The sequence below is a fragment of the Colobus angolensis genome, unplaced genomic scaffold (genome assembly GCF_000951035.1).
Source record: "Colobus angolensis palliatus isolate OR3802 unplaced genomic scaffold, Cang.pa_1.0 Scaffold106, whole genome shotgun sequence".
NCBI classification, from domain to species: Eukaryota; Metazoa; Chordata; class Mammalia; order Primates; family Cercopithecidae; genus Colobus; species Colobus angolensis.
The window spans coordinates 2,011,824-2,036,162 of record NW_012111586.1 but is presented as its reverse complement, the minus strand read 5'-3'; the positions used below and the strand labels follow the sequence as shown (position 1 = coordinate 2,036,162).

The 24,339-nt window shown below is 55.8% G+C and overlaps 1 protein-coding gene across 6 annotated transcripts in view; it reads left to right on the top strand.

The window, feature by feature from the left end:
- Positions 1-2,204: 2,204 nt before the first annotated feature.
- The window catches only part of SLC6A9 (solute carrier family 6 (neurotransmitter transporter, glycine), member 9), a 35,640-nt gene continuing 13,505 nt past the window's right edge, over positions 2,205-24,339 (top strand). Inside the window, exons 1-5 of one of the 6 annotated variants that reach the window (XM_011945874.1) lie at positions 2,340-2,487; positions 9,430-9,544; positions 22,223-22,384; positions 23,061-23,217; positions 23,833-23,964. In XM_011945874.1, coding sequence (XP_011801264.1) covers positions 9,515-9,544; positions 22,223-22,384; positions 23,061-23,217; positions 23,833-23,964 — 481 coding nt within the window. In that variant the 5' untranslated portion in view covers positions 2,340-2,487; positions 9,430-9,514. Of the gene's footprint in view, positions 2,488-9,429; positions 9,545-16,602; positions 16,899-20,307; positions 20,318-22,222; positions 22,385-23,060; positions 23,218-23,832; positions 23,965-24,339 lie in introns of those variants that run through there. The other 5 variants (XM_011945864.1, XM_011945900.1, XM_011945858.1 and 2 more) reach the window with 5 other exon arrangements.

Genomic DNA, 24,339 nt, shown 5'->3' with positions numbered 1-24,339 from the left:
GCTAGGCTGGCTCCCTGTCCCCAGGTCAGTCCCCAAGCCTTCCTCTTTCTGACAGAGCCTCAGAGCGCTGGCCCCTGAGCACCCATCCCCCTCTCTTCTAACTGCCCAGGCCCCGAGCCCCTGGCCTGAGGGCATCCTGGAAGTCTTGCTCTCAGCACCCTACACCTGCCTCCCTTCATATGGATTCCCTGAGCCATGAAAACTCTCAGAATCTTCACTGTGTTCTTAGCGCTCAGTGCCCTCTTCTAGGCCTGTCCCCACCCCAGCCTACTGCTGGAAGGGAGAAGGAGGGAGGCCTTTTCCCCTTCATACTCTTCCTTGTCCGCCTTCCTCTACTTGGGGGCCTCTTCAACATCCTCCATCTGCCTTCCCTGGGGTAGTATCCCTTTTGATGAGCCCCCGGGGGAGGAGGCAAGGAGGAAGATCCTAAAAACAATTTATGGAGGAAGTTAAGTCCTGGCAGGAGAGATGTAGAGGGCTTGGACCCCATCTGCCCAGTCCCAGGAATTGGGCATACACACAACTACACAGACCTGCTGCAGTGCACACAGTCTTCCACAGATGCACCTACACAAATACACAATCAGGGGCTCAGGCGTCTGGGGGCACAGACACAACAGGTGGCCCAGATCCAGGTGTGTGTGCACACAACTCACACAAGAAACACCTGCACTTGGTTTGTAGAATAAAAATCCCAAGCATACTATATCTACTAGGTTTGGGGACAAAGTGAAAATGAAAATAATCTTGCTGATAAGACTAAGGTGTCGGCCGGGCGCGGTGGCTCAAGCCTGTAATCCCAGCACTTTGGGAGGCCGAGACGGGCGGATCACGAGGTCAGGAGATCGAGACCATCCTGGCTAACACGGTGAAACCCCGTCTCTACTAAAAAATACAAAAAACTAGCCGGGCGACGTGGCGGGTGCCTGTAGTCCCAGCTACTTGGGAGGCTGAGGCAGGAGAATGGCATAAACCCAGGAGGCGGAGCTTGCAGTGAGCTGAGATCCGGCCACTGCACTCCAGCCTGGGCGGCAGAGCGAGACTCCGTCTCAAAAAAAAAAAAAAAAAAAGGACTAAGGTGTCTTCCCAGATCTGATCAGGAGTCCAATGTGAATAGGAGACAACAGAGAGCTGTCTTTGTACTTTGGCTCTGAGAAAGGTTTGTGGAATGGACTGCATGTGGCCTGAAAGAGCTTGCATTGCAGGGAATGCCTGGGCTTGATGCCTGTTATCTTGTTCAGTGCCTCTGATAAATTAATAAACTGCAATCTCACTCAACAATTGGTTTCACGTGAGTCTGGCATGTATTGGAGGCTGACAGTCCCAAAGAAAAAAATTAAACTGTTTCCTGACCAGAAAATGGTGAGGACTCAGGGTCCAAAGTAGAAATTGCCTCTGTAGGTTGGGCCCCTTCCCTGAGCAGATGCCCCACTCAGGTTGGGGCAAAAACCAGTTCCTCTGACAGTACTAACTGGCCACTTTCCCTGAAAGGTGGTGGCTCTCACAAGGTATGCAAATGTGGGAGCCTCATTCCAAATGCCAGGCACCACTCCCCAGAGGCAGCCTGGAGCAATGGGCTTTATATACACACACATGCATTTCCTTAGCCCCTTCTCTCCATTTCACAGAGGAGGAAACCCAGGCTCACAATGCTCCTTTTGGCAAAGACTTTTTTTTAGCTGAGATTGTAACCCAGGTCTGTCTCACCATGGAAGGAGGAGGGATCCCAGGTTGGTGTCTGCAGCCCCTGTAACACCACCTCAAAAGTAGAGCTGACCAAGCCGGTGGTCCAGGAGGGAAATTTGAGAAAGGCAGGGAGCCCTCTAGTTCCAAGGATTAGGACCTAGGCCTTACCCAGCAGTGCCCACAGTCTCTAGCGGCTCTGCTCCAAAGGGAATGGAATTTGCTCTAACTTCTCTCTAGGGGAAACGCAGGCGCAGAAGGCCAGGGGCCTGGAGGGCTAACTCCAGCCTCAGCCCCCCAAAGTGCCCCAGGCCTTCTGGCTTTATTCCACCCTAGCCCGAAGGGGACCACATCTGCTTGCTTAAGGGCTCCAGCTAGAGGGCAGCGAGGCAGGGGCGGAGAAGGGGGCTCCTTTGTGGAGCCCACTCCCAGGGGTTCGTGGGGATCAATCATCTGAAAGCTGGAGAGACTTGTAATTTTATTCCCTGGGAGGAGGAGCCTGAGAAGTCTGCACGGGGGGAGGGGATGGGATGGAGAGGGGAGGACGGCCAGGGGAGCTCTTCGGGTAGGGGAGGGACTTGGCTAGATCTCCCAAGCCTTCTCCACTCTTCAAACTTTCACCAAACTCTTAGCCCCCGCCTCCCCGAAACCAAAACACAACAGGCTGTGGAAGAGCTGCGAGCGGCGCGGCAGGGCGGGCGCGGCACAGAGCCTCGGGAAGCTGATGCAACTTTCACTTTAAGAAAGCCACCTGGGCGCACCGCGGTGCGGACCCAGCACGCCTGGGCAGGGGGCTGCAGCATGGTAAGGGGGCTGGGGGAAGGGGACGCTGGGGCCCGCGCCTCCGTCGGTCCTGCCGTCGGTCTGAGCGGACGCGGGGCTGAGCCCCAGGACCAGCGTGTGCGTGTGTGTGTGTGTGTGTGTGTGTGTGTGATCGCGCATGTATGCGGGCATCTGTGGGTAAGAGTGTGGGTGCACGCACCGGGATGTCTGTCTCGCCGCAAAGGTCGGGGTAGGTGCGCGCGGCTGGGTGTCACCGCTGTCACCAAGGAGCTGAAGCGGGAGGGAGAGGGAAGCGGGGGGAGCTCCTGCGTGGGGTAGGGGGGGCGCCAGACGCCGGTTCGATCGGGGGCGGCGGGCGCAGGCTGTGCGGGTAGCGCCGGAGCCAGAGCGTGGTACTGTCCATCCAGAGAGCCAGTGGTTCTGCGCTCTGGAGGCCTGAGGAGGTCGATAATCAGCCGTGCCTGCGCCTAGCGTGCGGGCTCTCGCTCGCTCCAACGCCTCTCAGCGCCCGCCAGCCTGGCTGCCTATCTGGTCCCTCCAGCCGGCCTGCCTCCCTATCTGCCCTCCCGGTGCCGGTGCCCGTGCGCCCGCGGGACCCGGGAAGCCGCGCGGGAGAGTCCTGGCGCACTCAGCCTCTCTTTGTCCGCGCTCTGGCCGCGGCTTTGGGAAGGGACTGCGAGCGAGCGAGTTCTTTGGGGGCTGCTACCCTGGAAAGAATCGGTGCCCTCCCCACCCCAACCCTCATTACCGGCACGCCTAGGGCGGGGCCGGGCGGCCGCAGGTGAGGGCAGGGGCCTAGCAGCCCTGGGCGCCCACCCCGGCAGGCGCTCCGCACCCGGCAGCCACTGCAGATCGCGAGCAGGCGGCGGGGCCGGGCGGGAGAGTGGGGCTTGCCCCGAGGGCCGGGAGGGGCCGGAGCCGGCCCGGGGGCGGGGCCGTGGGGCGGGGACCTCGGCGCCCCGGTACTTTTCCACCGCAGGGGCCGGGGGCGGGGCCGCCGCCTCCAAGCCAGCTGAGGCCCACACGTGGCGGCTGATGTAACGCCCGTGCCCCCACATCTCTCTCCCGATTAAAGCGGACGCGCCCCGCTTCGAGGAACCGGGACGCTGCGGGCGGTGCCGCTGCTCTGAGACCGACCGCACCCCTGCCCGCCGGCCCGGGGCCTCCGCGCCTCGGGCCCGCAGATACCTAAAGGAGCCGCACCCCCTTTCGGGCCTGCTCTCGGCAAGCCACACCCCCTCGCGGAGCACTCTTAAAGGAGACTGGACCCCGGCTCGCTGACAGCTTCCGCACAAAGCGCGGTCTATTTCTCCGCTGAAAGGAGCGTGGGGGTGCGGCCGTTGGAAAATGAAGGCTGCGGGGCGAGGAATGGGGAAGGAGAGAATAACTGGAAAGGTTAAAGACTCCCAAAGTGAGGGAGCATCAGAAGGTTGGAGAGTAGTGGGTGAGGGGACTGGTTCTAGGGACTAATGGGCGACACTGAGCATGCTCAAGTGTTTCCAAGGACCGCAGAGAAAACGCCCCCTTTACTTGGCCTATGCGGCGACTGCGGCTGTACCCGCTCAGTTCCCGGCTCTGGGGACACAGAAGCACACCTCTGCCCTGGAAGAACTCTCCATCTAGTAGGGAGCCAGACTTGGGCACGAGGAAGCATGCCGCAGTTGCTACGTGTGGCAAGCGTGCTGAGATGTACACAGTGTGGGGGTACAGTAGGAAGGCTGACAGCAACGGGGAGAACCTAGGAAGGCTTCATGAAGATAATAGCATTGGGATAGGTTTTGAGGATGCGTAGGATATATACAGGTGGATATCGGGACAAGGGTGCTCAAAAAAGAGGGAACGGGTGCTGGGGCAAAGGCATGAAGCAGGAGCCTTCTGCAAATGCTGGGTAGTCTCACGTGGCGGCAGATGGCCGCAGGTTGCTGACCTGGGCTCCCAGGTAGAACTAAGGGCTGTTTCCTGCTCCCACAACTCCTCCACTTCCTCCATCACAGTGAATGGAAATTATGCTTCTTCCTCTACCTACCTACTTAACTGTGAGGTCCTTGAAGCCAGGGAAAGAGCCTGTCACCTTTCCATCCCCAGTGAGGACTCCAGGGCTTTTCCAAGATGGACCGTTAAAACTGATTGACCTGACAGCCCTGATACTCAGCAGTGAGACTGTCAAGGTGGGCCAGGGTTCTGTGACTGATGTCTCAACATCTGCCTTTGGGTGGCTCACACGCAGCTCAGACGAGCTTGTCCAACCCAGCCCTCCTGTCCCCGCACCAAACCTGCAGCCTCACCATCATTTGTCCTCTGGGATGGGCTTCTTCCCACTGCACCAACAGAAACCAGAGACTCCTTCTTATCCCTCCCCCTACCCAGTCCGATTCATCACCAAGTCTTCCCATGTTGCCTTTTATATTTATCTGAAATCTGTGCACCTCTCCTCACCCTATTGTCACCTTCCTAACCTGAGCCCCCTCATTTTTGACCTGGCCCCTTTCTTCCTTTCCTTTTCCTTTCCTTTCCTTTCTTTTCTTCCTTGTTTCCTTTCTTCCTTCCTTCCTCTCTTTCTTTCTTTCTTTTTTTTTTTTTAGATGGAGTTTCGCTCTTGTTGCCCAGGCTAGAGTGCAATGGTGCCATCTCAACTCACTGCAACCTCCACCTCCGGAGTTCAAGCAATTCTCCTGACTCAGCCTCCTGAGTAGCTGGAATTACAGGCATGTGCCACCACGTCTGGCTAATTTTGTATTTTTATAGAGATGGGGTTTCTCCATGTTGATCAGGCTGGTCTCCAACTCCTGACCTCAGGTGATCCGCCTGCCTCAGCCTCCCAAAGTGCTGGGATTACAGGTGTGAGCCACCACGCCCAGCCTGGCCTGGCCCATTTCTAATTGATTTCCTCTCTTCTACTTCAGCCTCCCTCCAGTCCTTTCTCCACACTGTATCTAGGGGGATGGTTTCAAGATGCACATTCCACCAATTGCTCCTCCTTGAAGTTGATCTTCTGCTTAAAAGCTTTCAATAGCCACCCTTGCCCTCAAGATGAAGACCAAAATCCAGACCCCAAAGGCCCTGGCCAGGCCTCTCTGTCCACTTTAATCTTTCACCATTTCCCCCTGACTATCTGAGCTCCAGCCTCAGAGCCTTTCCACATATTGTTTCATTTGCTTGACTCTCTGTTCCTCTTCTCTTCCTCATTATTGCCACTTTGCCTAATTTACTCCTTTAGACCCTTAAACATCACTTCCTCAGGGAAGCCCTCCGCTAGTCTTACACAAGGCCAGGCCCTCCTACTGTAGAGTCTCATAACACAATTTTTCTCTTTACATTCTTTATCTCAGTATGCAATTCTTTATTTTTTATTTTTTGAGACAGAGGTTCCCTCTTTTTCCCCAGGCTGGAGTGCAATGGCGCGACCTCGGCTAACTGCAACCTCTGCCTCCTGGGTTCAAGTGATTCTCTTGCCTCAACCTCCCAAGTAGCTGGGATTACAAGCGCCTACCACATCACCCAGCTGATTTTGTATTTTTGATAGAGATGGGCCTTCGCCATGTTAGCCAGGCTGGTCTCGAACTCCTGACCTCAGGTGATCCGCCCACCTTGACCTCCCAAAGTGCTGGGATTACAGGCGTGGGCCACCGCTCCTGGTCTCAGTTTGTAATTCTTTAAATTTTAGTCATCAGTTTAACTCTTTCCCCTTAGTCTGTAAGCTGCAGGAGTGCAGATACCTTTGAGTTCTTGGTGCCTAGCACAGTTCTGGCCCAGAGCAGACCTGCAATCAATATTATGGAATAAATTAGTCTAGCTGTGGTCAGCCATAAATGCCTGCTAAGCAGTTTAGGCCGTATCCTGTTGGCTGTGGAAAACTGTTGGAGAGAATCAGGGATTTAGGGCTTCGGGAAGATTAACAGATTGGAGGGGAGGAACATGTGGAGGGCTTGTGGTAAGGACAAAAATTAGGCAGAAACTTCAGATCTTATGAGGAAATTACTATTAGCCCCATCTTCCAGATTGAGAAAACTAAGGCTCAAAGAGGTTGAGTAACTTACTTGAAATCATATACCTAGTGAGTAGCTGAGCCAGAAATCCAGCCCAGGCCTACCAGATCCCAGAGCCCGAGCTCTTTATCTTGTGCTAGACTGCCTCTGTGACCCGCTGCTGCCTCTCAGCGGTGGCCCACAAATGCTTCAGGGGCATGTGTGGGGCCTGGTGTTGTGGATCTTCCACACGTAGAAGGGGCTGGACGCCATGGGCAATCAGTTGGTGTTTTCTGAATGGATGGATAGGGCCACGTAACAGGAATGTCAAAGGCAGGAGAAGCAGCAAAGCTTTACACCCAGCTCATTCTCCTGGAAGCCGCCATGAAGCAGTCTTTTCCCTCCAGTCCACGAACTACCTGAGGACAGGGACTGCATTTGCAGTCAGAGATAATCAGAGTCAGAGATGTCAGGTCTGAAAACCTAGTTCAAGTCCTCACTCGAGCACTTACAAGGAAGGCATTTGACCTCTCCGAGTCCGTCTCTCTGATGGTAAACTAGGAGGAATTCCAGGATAACCTGGGTGAGGGCCCTCTGCAGCCTACATTTGGAGACACAGTGTCCTCAGTTCACTTACCTGACCAGTGGGCTTAATAATTTCCAACCCGTGATGTGGCTTTTTTGGTTTTTTTTTTAAGACAAAGTCTCGCTCTGTCACCCAGGCTGGAGAGCAATGGTGTGATCTCGGCTCACTGCAATCTCTGACTCCCGGATTCAAGCGATTCTCCTGTCTCAGACTCCCGAGTAGCTGGGACTACAGGCGCATACCACTACACCTGGTTAATTTTTGTATTTTTAGTAGAGACGGGATTTCACCACATTGGTCAGGCTGGTCTCGAACTCTTGACCTCGGGTAATCCGCCCACCTCGGCTTCCCAAAGTGCTGGGATTACAGGCATGAGCCACTGCACCCAGCTGACATGGCTCTTTCTAATGCCATCTGCTGTTACTATCATCATTGTCATTATTAGTCCTTGACTGAGGACAGGTGGCTTTAAGGGAGTCAAATCTAGAGTTTACAGCTGGAGAGGGAGGCACAGGGGTGAGAGAAGACAAGGTGTGGTCTCCTTTTGAGGGAGCACACCCCCGTCTTTCTTTACTTGCACCCAGAAGACCAAAGCCATGAGCAGGAACTTCTTTAGGAGAAGAAGTTAAGCCACAGGCCAGCCTGGGTCACATCTTGTCCCCACCCTGCCCTAAGAGAAGCTCTGCAGGAGACCAGGCAGCCAGGGCAAAGGGCCTAAAAAAGCCAAGGGCTGATTTGCATAGGCAAAGAGCAGCCTCCTCATCTCTCCTCCAGCCTTCGAGAGACTTCCTGGGCTTGTAGGTGAGAGGTGGCCCTTGACAGGTGGCTTTGGGTAGGGCACAGTTGCCCAGAGAAGCCTTGGGAACAGACTCCCTGGGAAAGCAGGAAAGGCTCCAGAGAGAGGCAGAGCTGTAATCCTTCCTGGGTCTAGGCCCTGAGGAGGGGTTTCCTCACATGAGACAATTTTTTTTTTTTTTTTTCTGAGATCGAGTCTTGCTGTCGCCCAGGCTGGAGTGTAGTGGTGTGATCTCGGCTCACTGCAACCTCCGCCTCCCAGGTTCCAGAGATTCTCCTGCCTCAGCCTCCCGAGTAGCTGGGATTACAGGCACCCGCCACCACGCCCAGCTAATTTTTGTAATTTTAGTAGAGACCAGGTTTCGCCATGTTGGCCAGGATGGTCTTGAACTCCTGAGCTCAGGTAATCCACCTGCCTTGGCCTCCTAAAGTACTGGGATTACAGGCATGAGCCACCACGTCCGGCCAAGATAACTCTTTTTTTTTTTTTGAGACCGAACCTCACTCTGTCACCCAGGCTGGAATGCAATGAGACAACTCTTTAAGGCTCTCTGAAGATGGATTTCTCCTGAGGCCTGTCAAAAACTAACCTTTCTTCCATCCCATCTGACATTAAGCCAGTGTGCACCAGCATTGCCGTGGGGCTGCTCCTTCCACGTGGCTGCTGCCCCACAGCTCGCCAGCCCCACCTTGCCCCTCAGATGCTTCCCACAAGATCCTGGGCTGGTCTGGATCCCTCATTCCAGAGGTCCTGCCTTCGCTATTTCCCTTCATTTCAATTCAACTAACACTTCTTGCAAGCCCAGTGCTGTGCAACGTGCTGGGCACAGAGGGTAAAAGAAACAGTCCCAAGCCCTCGGGGAACTCACTGACTCATGGTTGATGAACTTAAAAGCAAATAAGTGTCATATGAAATAAGAATACTAGTAGAGATTTGCACAAAACAGAAAGGAGGAAGCAACTTTTTTCTTCTTTTGAGAGAGTGGATCAGAAAAGGCTGCAGAGAAGAGGTGACATTTAGCCTGGTGCAGTGCTGAGGATTTGTAGAATTTCACCTGGTGAACTGCTGTGGAGGGGACAGCTGGGAGTGCAAGGAGGCGTGGCTGCACGGGGGTGTGTGGCCGGCCCAGAGCTCGGTCCAAGTGAATGACATGACAACAAGCCCAGCTGCCCTGGAGCCCACACTGGGTGCCACCCAGATGGGGAAGGGCCATCATGGCTGCCTGGCTGGGGTGAGGATGGGGAGAGTGTGCTGACCGGAGCTGATTCCCTTCCGGGAAAGGCTGAAGCCATTCACACAGACCATGAAGGAATTGGACTCCATCCCAGTTCGGTATTCATTTTTTATCTTTTACAGGATTGGGCATCTGGAGAGTCAAAAATAGACCTTTGCCCATTGGGACAAGAAGCCTGGAGATCAAGAGATCCAGGGGAAAGGTTGGGGGCACTGGGAAGGAGCTGCATCTGAGGGTCTTCCAGAAAGAAAGGAGCAGGAGGTGGACATGGCTTGGCAGAGGGCCTGGGCCGGCTGGTGGTGGGCGGCTCTGCACTACCTGTCTGGAGAGCCCTGTGGGCCACATGGCCAAGTCTTCACCTCACCCTCTGCTCTCTCCACAGCTCTTGAGGTCTGTGGCCTGAAAGGCGCTGGAAGCAGAGCCTGTGAGTGTGGTCCCCATCACCAAAGCCCCAACCCACCGCCGCCATGGTAGGAAAAGGTGCCAAAGGGATGCTGGTGAGTACAGAGGCCAGACTGTGGGGAGGAAGGGGAGTCCCAAGCCCTGCCCCCAGGACCTCCTGCCAGCTGCTTGCCGTGACAGGAAGGCTTAAGAAGGCCAGCACTGCCAGGGTTCCTGAGTTCCCAGCTAACCCCAGCATGGGCAGGTAGCCCCTCATCTACCAGGTCAGAGAATGTCAGGCTCCAAGCCCACAGAGCCCACGAAGATCTGCCAGAAGGCAGGCGGTGTGCGCCCCATCCTTGTCACAGAGGTGCTGCGGACAGAAGGAGGTCACTTATGTGCTGAAAGGACAGTGGAGCGTGGGGCAGTGCGGGCGGCTTCAGTCTGTGCTGATCAAGGGCTCCTCTCTCAGACCCTGCCTGGTTTTTCTCCACTTCTCTGGGTCCTTCTCAGTCTGAAAAGTAACATTTTGTTTTGAGTGCTCTCCTGAGGACTCTCAGAAAATCTCTCTCCACCCTTTCCCCAAGTCCTGGCTTTTCTTTGCCCTCAACCTTAGAGCACAGGGGAGGTAGTAGTGAGGCCATGAGACACAGCGGGGTGGCTGAGATTCTTTTTATTTTTGTAATTTTTTTGAGACCAAGTCTCACTCTGTGCCTGGGCTAGAGTACAGTGGTGTGATCTCGGCTCACTGCAACCTCTGCCCCCTCTCGGGTTCAAGCGATTCTCATGCCTCAGCCTCCCGAGTAGCTGGGATTACAGGCATGTGCCACCAAGCCTAGCTAATTTTGTATTTTTGGTAGAGACGGTGTTTCACCATGTTGGCCAGGCTGGTTTCAAACTTCTGACCTCAGGTGATCCACACGCCTCGGCCTCCCAAAGTGCTGGGATTACAGGCGTGAGCCACCGCGCCCGGCCTGGATGAGGTTCTTGAAGGAGCAAGACTAGCTGATGGAGGGACCAGGTCAGCACCAGAAGCAGGAACCAAGAAAGTGATGCCAAATCCTGTCCCAGAGGCAACGGTTGTCTTCCTTCTCTTGAGATCTTCCCTGGGGACAGGCTAGACTGGACGGCTGCCGGGGGTGGGGACCAGGGACTGACCATGGACAGTCCCTCCCTCAGCAGCTCCCATCCTGTCAATCTCCGGTGTTGCTTTTCTTATTTAATGAAAGATTCACTGGCCTGGGGTCTTTACTGAGCCCTCCTCAAACAAGCCCTGTCTCTTACCAAAGATTTCTGGGACTCAAAGTGCCTGGTTTAAAAGAACAACTTGGGCTGGGTGTGGTGGCTCACGCTTGTAATCCCAGCGCTTTGGGAGGCTGAGGCAGGTGGGTCATCTGAGGTCAGGAGTTTGAGACCAACCTGGCCAACATGGTGAAACCTTGTCTCTACTACAAAAATTATCCAGATGTGGTGGTACGCACCTGTAATCCCAGCTACAGTGAGCCGAGATCATGCCACTGCACTCCAGCCTGGGCAGTAGAGCAGGGCTCTGTCTCGAAAAGAAAAGAAAAGAAAAGAAAAGAAATTTTAAAAAATTTAAAAAGAACAGTTTGTGGGAGAGAACCAGGTGGTTCTGTTCCAAGCTCAGGATCTTCTACCTGGCCCTGTTCTGAACCTCCAGCATCCAACCCCTGGCCCCATCCCTCTTGTTTAGCCCCTACTGATTGACTGATTGGAGTAAGTCTGAATGAACCAAGCTCCTGAAAGTATTCCTGAGATTCCTGAAATCTGGGTGGTCAGAAGTGGGCCCAGATGGAGGTCTTATGAACCTGAACACTTGCTAGGGGTGAATCCCATCTGAGAACCCAAACATGGCCCCACCTTTCCTGGAGAAGTCTTGGAATTGCCATGGGCTTGTGATAGGAAGTGGGGTGTGGCCCTGTCCCTTCCTACCATGGAGATTCTGAGCCCCATGAAACCTCTGAGTCCTCCCTGGTTGCTCTTCTTTCTCTGGAGTGACTTGGAAGGACTGGGAGGAGGGCAGGCGGAGAGATATGAGCAGCACAGAGGGCATGGGTCCCGGTGTCCCAGAGTCCCTGCCTGAACTGAGCTTCCCGGACTGTGCTCTCCCGGTCGGCCTGTCTGTGGATGGGAATGCTGCCTTGGGACTCCTGTTCCCAGCACTAGGATGTGCCTAAAGATAGCTGAGGCTCGCTCTCCTCCCCGCTCTCTGCCCTTTGGCTTTTGCCCACTGTTGCTGCGTTTGAGGCTCATAGCATCCGTCCCATGGGCACCCCCAGTGGTTGCTTGGAGATTCTATTCCTGCTTCCTTTTCAGCTCTGCTGATGACCTTGGACTATTCCACTCTATTCTTGGGTTCCAGTTTGGGACTGAAGCCACCTCCGTTCAGTGCTTCTCTCTAGACACAGCCTCTGAGGTGCACAGGGCAGCTGGTCCCAGCCAAACCCCATCTCTGCTAACGCAGGCAGCCCAGTCAGCACGTTTGTGTCTCCCATGTCTTCCTATGGCCAGTAACTAAGGAAGCATCATTCTGACAGGCTTCTTCTTTGGATACCCTGGTAGATCAAAAGAGGATGTTAAGGGGCATGTGTGTAACCATGCACTTGGACCATCACAGTTCTCTGTGGCTTCTGCTGCTCTGTTTGTACCCTGGCATGCATGGAGCAGGCACTGGCCCCTACCATGGGATCCTCACTTCTATCCCACTTTACCCAGGTTTGGGTGTGAGGACACTGGCCCTCCAAGTCTCTTCAGTGTCGGCAGGCACCCTGTGTTATCCTTGGAGCTTCTGCTGGATGCTACAGCCAGTGCCCCATGGGTAACAAGCAGCTTACCAGCACGTGCCCAGGCCCACATGCCCGCTGCACGTGTCCCTCCCTCACTCCCAGCCCAGATGGTCTCTGCCAGGCCAGCTCAGCTGCCTCCCTCACGCCTCAGCAGCTCCTAGGACAGGGCTGTGCGAGAACCCAGCTGGCCAGGGTGCCTCCAAGCCTGGAAGCAGCTGGGATGCTTGGGGGCACTAGGGGGTGGGTGGGGTGGTCCTTCCATGGAGACCTAGGCCCTCATACACGTGTGGAGCAGGGCCACCTAGGTCTCAAAGGACAAGGGGCTGGAGGAGAGGGACCCAGGACAGGAGGCAAGAGAGCCCCCACTAGCTCAGTTTTAATCCTTCACCCACCAATGTCACACCATTTCCCAGGCTGGCCACCTCAGTCCCCTCCCTAGTGCCACTGCCCACTCATGCAGAGTCTTGGGCAGTCTGGGTCTTGGCGGGCTTCCTTGACCTCTTCTCATGTCTGAGCACGCTGATTGTTTCTGCCACTGGGAAGCCTCACAATGAATAGGAACAGACTCATTTGGATTCGGGCTCTGGGTGCCAGAGCATCCAAATCCCAGGAGGCCTTGCAAGCACCACAGGCCGCCAGGGGCTGCCCCACCCTGACCTGTTCTCATATGTTTTGCCCTGAGGGTTTGGGCACCTCCTGTCTATAGCATCCGTCATAGGACCTGGCACATAGTGGGGACTCACCCAGCCCAAGTGTTGGCATGTAGCAAGTGCTCAACTAGTGCAGGCTTGGTGCCTTACTGGGAGGTCACCAAGCACAAAGTTTTGCACACCTTGGACACTCCCTTGGTAGAGGGCCTGTCCCTGCCTGGGCACTCACCTAACCCAAGTCTTAGCATGTGGCAAATGCTCAGCTAGTGCAGACTTGGCACACATCAGACACTCCCTTAGAAGACAGCCTATCACCCTGTAGGCATTCGTCTAGCACACTGCCAGGCACGCAGTGGGCGCTCACCCAGCTCAGAGCTGGGCACACATTGGGTCTTTACCTGGCACAGAATTCGGCATACCTGGGGTACTCCCCTAGTGCAGGACCTAGCACACCATAGGGGCTCCTCACCTGGGGCTAACACACAATGAGTGCTATCTCAGCATCGGACATGGCACACGGTGGGCATTCTGCTGATGCAGGTTCTCGCACACAGCAGGTGCTTCCAGTACAAGATTTGACACCCAGTAAATGCTATCCTGGCTCAGGGATTGGCACACAGTGGCCATTCTCCTTAGATAAGGCCTAGCACAGTCGAGGTGCTCTTCTAGCCAGGACAGCCTAAGCAATGACCTTCCGCTGATTCTAGATTAGCAGCTACCCGCTCCTCAGTGAAATGGACAATATCTAGATCCAAAGGAAAAGGCCCAGCCTTCTTCAGCTTCCTCTCAGGTCAGGGGGCCTGCCCTCCCTCTTCCTCCCCACTTCCTCTGTAGCCCACCTACTCAGGGAGGCCTGTAGCTCAGCCTCCCACACAGCCGCCCTGCAGCCCTCCCCCATCCCTGGCACTTCTCAGTCCCAGCTCAGCTGGACCGTCCCTCCAGAGTCACAGGGGACAACAAAGACCCTAGCCTCCTTGCCCCTCTGGAAGCATGCCCATTCTTATTAGGAAAAGTCAGAGGCGGGAGCTGGGGGAGTCAGCCTTCCTAAGTGGGGCTGGAGCAGCTGGATCTCGCTAATGAGGTCTCATTACGGCCAGGGCCCAGCTGGGCTGCTGCCGCCTCCTGTCCCCATGGCCAGAGCAGGGAAAGCCGTCCAGCCAGGGCTGCCTGTTCTGGGCACCCGGCCCAGGCCAGGGCAGCCAGAGCCCAGAGCCCACCCTGGGTGGAAGTGAGCATTTGGGCATCATGGGTGACTGGACCTTCCTGGAGCCAGTGGCCCAGCCAGCGCCTTGGCCCTCAGTCTGCGCCTGCAGGAAGTCAGGGGAGTGTGTCTGGGGACCAGGCGCATGAGGCTGGCTGAGTGAGCAGCTGAGTCAGTAGGATCTGAGGCCATCCTTAGGACACTTGCTTGAGCCAAGGCCTGTCCCCATCTTCCCCAAACCAACATGGAGATAATAATGGACCTACCTCATGGGACAGCTGGGAGGACCCAATGAGTTAACGTATGGGAAGTTAACTTGTACCTTACTAGGTGAGTGCCCACAGGGTGACGGGCTGTCTCTGAAGCAAGTGTCCCATGTATGCTGAGCCAGGACAGTGCCTGGCCCACAGCAAGCACTTACTGTGTATTTTCTGTTACCATTATTACTACTGCTCACTAGGTTCAATGATTGGCGGGTGGTATCCCCATTTTAGAGATGCAGAAACTGAGATCTGACATGTTAAGGGACTTGCCTAAGGTTATATATGGTGAGAAACTGACAGAGCTAGGGTTTGAGCCCAGGACTGTCAAACTCTAAAGCCTGTGACTTTTTATCTTATTTTAAAATTTATTTTTTATTTTATTTTTTTTATTTTTTTATTTTTATTTTTATTTTTTTTTTTGAGACGGAGTCTCGCTCTGTTCTCCAGGCTGGAGTGCAGTGGCCAGATCTCAGCTCACTGCAAGCTCCGCCTCCCGGGTTCCCGCCATTCTCCTGCCTCAGCCTCCCGTGTAGCTGGGACTACAGGCGCCCGCCACCTCGCCCTGCTAGTTTTTTGTATTTTTTAGTAGAGACGGGGTTTCACCGTGTTAGCCAGGATGGTCTCGATCTCCTGACCTCGTGATCCGCCCGTCTCGGCCTCCCAAAGTGCTGGGATTACAGGCTTGAGCCACCGCACCCGGCCATTTATTTTTTATTAATTTTTTGAAACAAGGTCTCACTTTGTCACCCAGTTTGGAGTGCAATGGTGTGATCATAGCTCACTACAGCTTCCAACGTGTGGGCTCAAGCAATCCTCCCTTCTCAGTCTCCTGAGTCGCTGGGACTATAGGTACACACCACCACACCTGGCCAGTTTTTTGTAGAGACAGGATCTCACTATGTTGTCCAGGCTGGTCATGAACTTCTGACCTCAAGTGACCCTCCTGCCTTGGCTTCCCAAAGCAATGGGATAACAGGCCTAAGCCACTGTGCCCCAGCTATCTTTTTATTTTTATTTATTATTATTATTATTATTGAAATGGAGTTTTTCTCTTGTTGCCCAGGCTGGAGTGCAATGGCACGATCTTGGCTCACTGGAACCTCCGCCTCCGGGGTTCAAGCGATTCTCCTGCCTCAGCCTCCCGAGTAGCTGGGATTACAGGCACGTGCCATCACACCCAGCTAATTTTGTATTTTTAGTAGAGACGGGGTTAGTCTCACCATGTTGATCAGGTCGGTCTCGAACTCTTGACCTTGTGATCTGCCCTCCTTCCAAAGTGCTAGAATTACAGGCGTGAGCCACCGAATCTGGCCCTGTTTTTTCATTTTTAATGTCATCTTGTGCTTGACAAAACTCCTTATGTGCCCTACGGGGTTGCACACTCACCAAACTCACAGGAAAGCTGTTCTTACACCAGAGTTCATGCACGTGTCCATCTGACTGATATTTCCTGAGGTCCTACGATAAGCCAAGCCTTCTGCTGACTGACCAGTTTCCAAAGGGCCTGACACCTTCCCGGCACTGAAACACATATGCCCACCTTCCGAGCCACTGGTCTGCGGTATCTTGGGGTCAGCAGGAGACTGGCCAGTGTGTGGCCTCAGAGAAAGGGACTGGATGGGTCTGAGTGGCATCCCACCACAGTCATGGTGACGACACCACTGGACCTACCAGCCCACGCTGCACACACTCCCAGACTAGCACCGCAGCTTCTGGGCATCACGGTGCAAATCCTCACGGGTTCTTATTCTACAGCCCCCCTTTGTCTGGACTCTGGGATGACTGCCCCCTTGGCTAACACCATCTTTGTTCAGACAGGTGACAGCATGGTTCACTAGGCCAGGGCTTTCTTGAGTGGTCAGTCACATTCTCCTAGGAAGACGCCCCATCATCCTGGCAGGTTGGGAGTCCCCATCTCTGGTGGGGTGGGGGGGTCAGGTACAGCCCTAGCAGCCCTAGGGCTTGGTTTCTCCCAGCCTGCACCCCTCCGAGGAGCCTGAGCTGCTCTGGTGCTTCCCTGTGGACTGTGCCTTCCATCCTGCTGCCAGTCACCATCTAGGGCCCAACAGGGCAGACCCCATCACTCATCAGACACCCAACTACCCTACCAGGAGCCCAGCCTGTGGGCTCAGACAGTGTCTGGTCAGCTCTGTGGGGGCAGTGAGCCATCCTCTCACCCGCTCTGCCTGACTCTGGTGTGTGTGTGTGTGTATGTGTGTGTGTTTTGTTCCAGTTACTTGCTGGGAACAAGGGAAAAACAGAACAAACCCCACACACCCCACTCTCCAGCTCCGGAGCACCCGTGCTGGGCTGCATGAGGACTGGCCGGAGGGGCAGGGCCAGGGGAGGGGGTAGGCAGAGCTTCGGGAGGAGATGAGGTGAAAGTAATTGACGCTGCCCAGCCCAGCAGTGGGAGAGGCAGGGGATGCGTCAGTGTCGCCCTGGAGCTGGCAGAGGTGTGAATGAGCGGCGGAGACACGCGGGCTGCGATCGCTCGCCCCAGGATGGCCGTGGCTCATGGACCTGTGGCCCCCTCTTCCCCAGAACAGGTCAGTCACCTTCCAGAAGGTTGAGCCCCCTCCTTGGTGCCAGGCAGGCTGAGTGCGGGTGGGCAGAGGGGCTGAGTGGTCCGTGCCAGGGAGGGGCAGGCACAGCCAGCAAGCAAGACAGACACCAGCCAAAGTGACCCAGAAAGTTGCAACTGTGCAAAGGAGTGCAGGAAGAGTTAGCTGTGTGGCGGGGGCGAGGGGGAGGAGAGTGGGGGTGTGAGGGCTCCCCCAGCCCAAGGACCTGCTGAGAATCTGCTCTGTGTATCAAAGCTGCATTGTCCTAGCTCCCGGGGAGACGGGCCGGAGGTGCCCAGGAATTGTACTAATCAATACAGCCTCATTGTCTGTGCCACGGCAGTTACTCCTATGGGGAGAGTGGGTGAGGGGGCAGGGAAACGTGGTACATGGTTTCAGTGGTGAAGGGTGGGGGAAGGGGATGGGGCAAAAGTCTCAGCTGGAAAGAGAGAGACCCCACGGAACATTTTCCAGGGTCCAGGGCAAGTGCCCGCATGGGCTGGGAGCCGGTGTGTCCTCATCCCTGGACGCTGGCGACGGGTGGAGATGTCAGCAGATGGCAGCGAGGATGAGGAGACTCAAAAGCTACCCTTCTCCCCTGTAGGACATCCCAACTTGACCTTCAGAAGGCAAAAGAGGGAATGTCCTCTGAGGCGATGTGGGATGGGTCTGGGAGGAGCAGTACGCAGGGCTGCCCTCAAACCTCAGGACTGCTAGGGTCAAGAACCAAAGCCACTTCCCAGAGTGCCTGCCTGCTGCCAGTCGGTGAGGGCAGACGCCGCCCCCAGCCGCTACAGCGCAGGACAGGACCATTGCTTCCAGTCTTCCCTGCTGGGCTTGTCTGGGGTGGGAAGCAAGGAGCTGGCCAGGGCCCACCCGGGGTCCTCCATCACTCTTCCCAGGGCCTCCTGGAGTGGAGCCCAGCATGCCTGGGGGTGCCAGTCATCTGTCTGCTGCCCACAATATTGCAAGGTCCCTTGCTGCCAGTCAGGGCTCTGCAATGGATAAGCACAAGGTGTATTCTTGCTTCTCTCACCTGCTATATGAAGGCCTGGACTCAAGGCACCTGGAGTCCTGAGAGGTACCCAGAGATGGCTCTGAGGTTTTCCTTGAGGCAGGAGGCACTAATGGCCACTGGGGACTGCTCGGCCCGGGGGAGATTTTCCCATGTTCTGTCCCTCCACCCCCAGCCCCAGACTCTCCCGTATCCAGGTAACTGAGGCCAGAGATCAGAGCTGCAGCTGGGTCTCTCTGCCCCGACTCAGTGCCATGTAGGTGAAGGACAGAAGATTCTGTCATTGCAGGGTAGGTGCTACCTGTGGGCCAGCCTGGGCCCCGGACTGATGGGGGAGAACAAACACCGAGGGATACCTGGCAGGAAGGAGGTCGTGGGGTCTTCTGAGGCAGCCACAATTTACTGTAATGGCTGTTCTGTCTACATTCCCCAGTGGGGCTTAGAGAAAGTTGCCAGCGATCTGATTGGGCTCAAAGTCAGTCTGGGATGTGAGGTCTTGCCCATTCTCCTCCATGAAGTTTGTCTTGGATGGGACTTCATCCCATGAGCAAACCCTGGGGCTGGAGAGTCCTAAACACAAAGCCTGCTGGGTCGCAGAGGGGCCCGCCCAGCCAGGGCAGCTCCAGGGTTCCTCAGTGTCCACCCAGAGCCGGAGGGGGAAGCTCACAATTCACAAAAATATCCACTGGGCACTGATGTGGGAGGCGGGAGGCTCACACCAGAGCAGAGTCACCGTCCAGGGTGGAGAGCCGGTCTCTGAGTCTGTGCAAGAGCAGAAGGCGGGAATGCATCCTCAGACTGGCCCTGGTTCGCCCTGGGACTGGGCTTTGCCACTGCATTTGCTCTTTACCTTTTTCTGTATTTTCTAATTTTTTTGTGATAGCTTATTAAGCTTTTATAATCAGAAAGAAAAAGGCAATTTTTTTTTTTTTTTTTTAGTAATCTGGAAAGCTAGTGGGAACTAATGGAATGTACAGGGGAAAGTCAGAAATAGCAAAATTCCAGGTGAGGGAGAGCTATGGAATATGAGTAGCTCTGGCCTGGGAATCTGGCAGATCGATTGATAGTGAGGTTATCTAGTCTATGGCCATGCCATCCTGAAAGCACCCGATCTTGTCTGATAGTGAGTTTATCTAGTCTGTCCCCTGCTTTCATAGATAGCGATGCTGAGATACCAAGACTGGAAGTGACTTGCCCAGCTCTGTACTGGAGGAGTGGGCCCTAGAGCATCAGGGTTCTTGCCTGCACCAGTGTCCCACCTCGGCCAAGCCCAGGGCAGAGTGGGAGATCTGGGTTCTGCCCTCAGAGCTGAGCAGCCTTAATTCCAGGGGCTCAGCCAGAGCAGTAAATCAGCCAAGCAGAGGGCTGTGTAAAGGACTTATGTAAGTGACTTTGCTCAGTGTGGCTCTTCCAGCTAGGCAGGGACGGGGTGGGAGGCTGTTAAACCAAGCAAGATCATAAGTCCTTGTGCCAGAGTGGACACTGCTGTCTCGATGACTGGCTCTAAGGGTAAGGGAACATCTGAAGGGTGTGTGTGTGTGTGTGTGTGTGTGTGTGTGTGTGTGTGTGTGTGCGCGCGCCAGCTCACCCCACCCCACCATGGAAGGAAAGCCTCCATTCCTTCCGTGGCTGGGAGAGCTTGGGGACAGGGCAGGGTAGGTAGTCCTGTCCTGGAGACCACCTGCTGGGCCCATGGCAGTGGCAAGTGGAGGCTGCTTTGTCCTGGCAGTGGCCTCTTAGAGCTGCCAGGAAGGGTGACAGGGCATGTAGGGGCTGTTTAGGGAGCCTGCAGAGGAGGGGGCCAAGCCAGAGGGAACCATGCCGCTATGGTTTAATCCCCACTGAGATGTGAGCAAGTGAGTGAGGGTGAGCAGAGGGGCGCAGATGGTGGTAACAGTGGTAGGGGGTAGGAGAAGCCTGGAGCAGAGCCCATCTATGGGGCTGAGCTGGCTCAGGCAGACAGGCAGCCAGTCTGGGTCAAATCGTGAGCACAAAGGGATCTTTCCATGGGCACCTCAGCTGATGACCACTGCAGGGACAGTTCATATCAGTGACACAGCCGTCCACCCAGCAGATCAAGAAAAACTAGAAGCTTAGAATAGGAAAGATTATGCAAGAAGGGAGAAAAAAAAAAAAAGCCATACAGTATTGAAAAAGATTTAGCTGCTCAGGAGGGAAGTCAGGGGGTGGTCCCCAGAGAAGATCTGGACGAGGAAGGGAGCTAGAGCAGCCAGAAAGTGCCTGGATTTTTTTTGGAGGGTCTTTCCTGCAGTTTGCTTGGAGAAAGGTAGGCTTGCTCTGTCCTCCGCTGAGAGCTCAGCCCTCCCCAGCCAAGCCACCTGAACATAGACAGCCCTGGAGTTGAAGTCAGAGGCCAAGCCTGGGCCAGGTTCCCGTGGTCGAACGCCACAGTGCTGGGACCCAGGCCCAAGCAGAAATGGGTGCTGCTTCTGCGAGGATCCTATGCACATAGCAGACCTTTAGTGTTGTCAGGAACTTCCTGCCAGAGCCCCATCGCCAACCCCAGTTCAGCCCCTGTCCTGGGAGCTGTGGCCTCCCTGGGCTACAGCCCGCACGGCTGAGCTGGTTAGCACACGGCTCATTAACGGAGCAGCAGCTGGCTCTTGAGGGCTCAGGCAGGCGGCTGTCTGTGGCACGTGGCTGGAAGCATCACCACCTTCCCCGTACCCTCCCATGCCAGGGAAGGAGCAGACTTCAGGGATCCAAATGTGGTCCCATTTGGTCGGGGGGTATGGGGCATCTGTCCCTCATCCTGCTGGGAACAGGAGACAGGCCTTGGTCTTCAAGCTTTGGGAACCTGGATCTCTGAAAAGGGCCTTGCCCTTCCCCTGCCCATGGGGCCATCCTGGACCATCAGTTGTTCCTTTCACAGCTCTAACTGCTGCTCTGTGCCGCTGGCACAATCAGGCATTGTGGCCCTCAGTAAACAACCCTGGGACAGAAGAAAACTGGCATTGTAGGGTCAACATATAGGAGCCCTATTTGGCTGACATTTGTTTGGGACCAGAGAAACCACCCCCAGCAGGCCTCACAGCCTCCAAAAGATGGCCCCTTGACTCTGTGATCTTGCCACACCTGCCCCAGTGAAGGCCCCAGGAGGTGGTGACGTGCTCAGGCAGGATTCTGTAGGGGCATGTCACAGAAGGCACACTCAGGCCGGGGGCCACCCTCTCCCAGGGCTAAGCATGTCTTTAAGCCTCTTCATCAGGGAGGCCTTCCTTGACCTCAGTCCAGCTTTCCCGCCTTGTCCTCCTTCCATAGTCTTGTGATTTTGAGATGATCCCCTCTATGGTCACACTGAAGCGGCATCTAAAGATGATATGTGTGTACATTTCATTAATGGCTTGTGCACCCACTGGACTTCCATCTCCGAGCGGGTAGGAGCTCTCTGCTGAAGTTCCGCTTCCTGGCACAGTGCCTGGCACATAGCCGGTGTCAATAAATCTGCCATTGCATGAATGAATCAACGAATGAATGAAAGAAGGCTTGTTCAGCCACCGATTTGTTCTGGGTGCTCCCCGAAGGAAACCCATGGTCCCTGGCACTGCGCCCCTGCCCTCTGTGGAGTGTGTGAGGGTCACATCTCGCCAGGGTCGTTGCTGGATTGGGTGCACAGGGTGGCTGCCCACAAAGGTGTCTGTGCTGCAGTGCCCACCCATCAGGTCTTGGTGCCTCCTTTGCCCGCATTCCCACCTGGCCTATCTGAGGCACTTGGGGCCCAGGGAGACCATTCGTCCAGTCTGTGTTTGTTCATAAGCAACAGGATGTGATAGCATTTCACCTGCACCAGGCTGCCTTGCTTATTGGCCAGAGTGACTGCTGTCCTTGAATATGTCTCTTTCAAGTGGAGGGTCAGTGTGACGTCATTGGCATCTCTCTGAGGCTACGGGGCTCCATCTCTGATGCCGGGTCTGTCTGTTTCTCTCAGGGGAATAGCCCACCTCTGGGAGGCTGTCTCTGGCACTAAGGTCTCTCTGTGTTTCTATTGGTGACACTGAGCCCATGTCTCCCTAGTGAGACCCCTTGGGGCCCTCGGGCTCTGGTTAATTTCCTGCTCACTGTGGGAGAGAGGTGGAAGGAGCATGGCACTTACTAAGGGACTTCTTTAACCAAGGGACTTGCAGAGCCAGTTCCAGCTTTTGGGCCCCGTGTTTCACAAGGGGCTGTCCTCAGTGAGGCCCAGGCCACCAGCCCAGTCCTGCAGGCCCCACATTCTTTCCTGGGGCAAATCCCCGCATCTGCCTCTCCTGACCTTCGGCCCCCTCCCCTGCAGGTGACGCTTCTCCCTGTTCAGAGATCCTTCTCCCTGCCGCGCTTTTCCAGAGCCACTCCTTCCATTTCCCTAGCAGAGTCTGTCCTCAAAGTCTGGCATGAGGCTTACAACTCTGGTCTCCTTCCCCAACTCATGGCCCAGCACTCCCTAGCCATGGCCCAGGTCAGCTCCCCAGGGCTCCTCCCCAGTCATGGGCAGTGTAGCTAGCTCCCCGGACCCTCCCACCTGGAGTCCCAGAATGCCCTCCCCAGGTCTGGCCCGGCTCAGCTGCTCCCCCATTTCCTCCCAGCCCTGCCCACTCTGTGCCCCCAGGAAGAAGCCTTCAGCTGGAGGAGGGGTCTAGTCTCCCCTCCTCCGCTGTCGCCTGCCCAGGGGCAGCGTGCTCAGCCTGGTGATGTGGTAGGCGACGGGTGGGGGGGCTGTCTGGACACAGGCCCCTTTGTGCCCAGCCTGACTTGGCTGCTTGGTATGAGGCTCAGCTGCTCCCAGGTCCTTACCCAGAGGTGCAAGGGGAGGTTTTGGAGGGGCTTAGGGGCTCCTGGCCCTAGCTCCCTCTTCAGTGTCCCGCCTCCCAGACGTTGGCAGCAGCTCCTCAGGTGGGCTCTGCACCTGGCACTGGGTGCTGTGGGGCTGGTGAGGGAAGCTCTGCTTGGTGCCTCTGGCAGCCGCTACTCTCTGCTTCCCTCCTTGCCAGGCCTGCCTGAAACTCCTGCCAGCAGAGGGGAAGCCCGGGGAGGGGTGTTGGAGGGTCCATGGTTTCCCTGCTGGGGGAGGCCCAGAGGGTCAGGCATGGAGCACAAATGCCTTGCTGATGGTAGCTTCTCTCCTGTCCCCACAGAATGGTGCTGTGCCCAGCGAGGCCACCAAGAGGGACCAGAACCTCAAACGGGGCAACTGGGGCAACCAGATCGAGTTTGTACTGACGAGCGTGGGCTATGCCGTGGGCCTGGGCAATGTCTGGCGCTTCCCATACCTCTGCTATCGCAACGGGGGAGGTACCCAGCGGGCACAGGGCAGGGACCACCCACTTGGGTAGAGCCCACCCACTAGGGCCTGGGCCAGCCTCTCCCTGGCACAGACCCACTCCAGATAAAGGCTGGCCTCTGGCCTTGGCCTCCTTTGCCCCCATCCCTGGCTTAGGCACCCTTTGCCTAAGGCAGGCCACCCCAGACCCTGGCAGTCTGTTGTTCGGGCCTGGCCCTGCCAGTTGGCCCCCTTTGAGGTGAGGAGAGGCAAGAAAGGACCTAACCCCCACTCAAGGCTCCCTGTTCTATTCCCTGGGGTTCAGCAGCCCCCCTAAATGATTCAAGATATTTGAGGATCTCAGCAACTTATGCTTGTGAAATCGCTTGGTTAAACCATCAAATCCCACCCAAGTATGGAGGCTCTGGGGCCTGGATTCCACTCTGAGCAGACTTCCTGAGAGCCTCTGTCAAGTTCAAAGACAGGCTGGGGTGGTGTGCCTCAGCCCAGGCTCCTGCTCAAGCCTGGCACACTCCTCCCTGGGTCCTACCCAATCACGAAGGTTTTGCTGTTGGGTTCTGAGCAGGAAGCCCAGGGTGAGATCCCTCTGAGCCCACTCCTGAGCCAGACCTCTCCCTGCCTACCAGGCGCCTTCATGTTCCCCTACTTCATCATGCTCATCTTCTGCGGGATCCCTCTCTTCTTCATGGAGCTCTCCTTCGGCCAGTTTGCGAGCCAGGGGTGCCTGGGGGTCTGGAGGATCAGCCCCATGTTCAAAGGTGAGGCCTGGGCGGGGCCCTCGCTCACACACACACAAACACACAACGGCCTCTGATGGCCGCGCCAACTCGCCCATCTGTACAAACACGGCTGACCTCTGTAGAGCCCTGATGCTGACCCCAAGCCCCACATCAATGGCCTAAGCCATGGTATGCATGCTGGGACCCATGTTTACTTGGCCGCCACCCTCCCCTCCTACCACGTGTACACACAAAACTCCTTTGGCCCCCTGGCCAACTTACCCCTACCAAGACCTCGACCTGGCCTTCCTATGGCCCTCCATCTCAGCCTGCCCCTTGGGACCTTAGAGATTATTAACCTTGGGCCGGGCACAGTGGCTCACGCCTGTAATCCCAGCACTTTGGGAGGCCGAG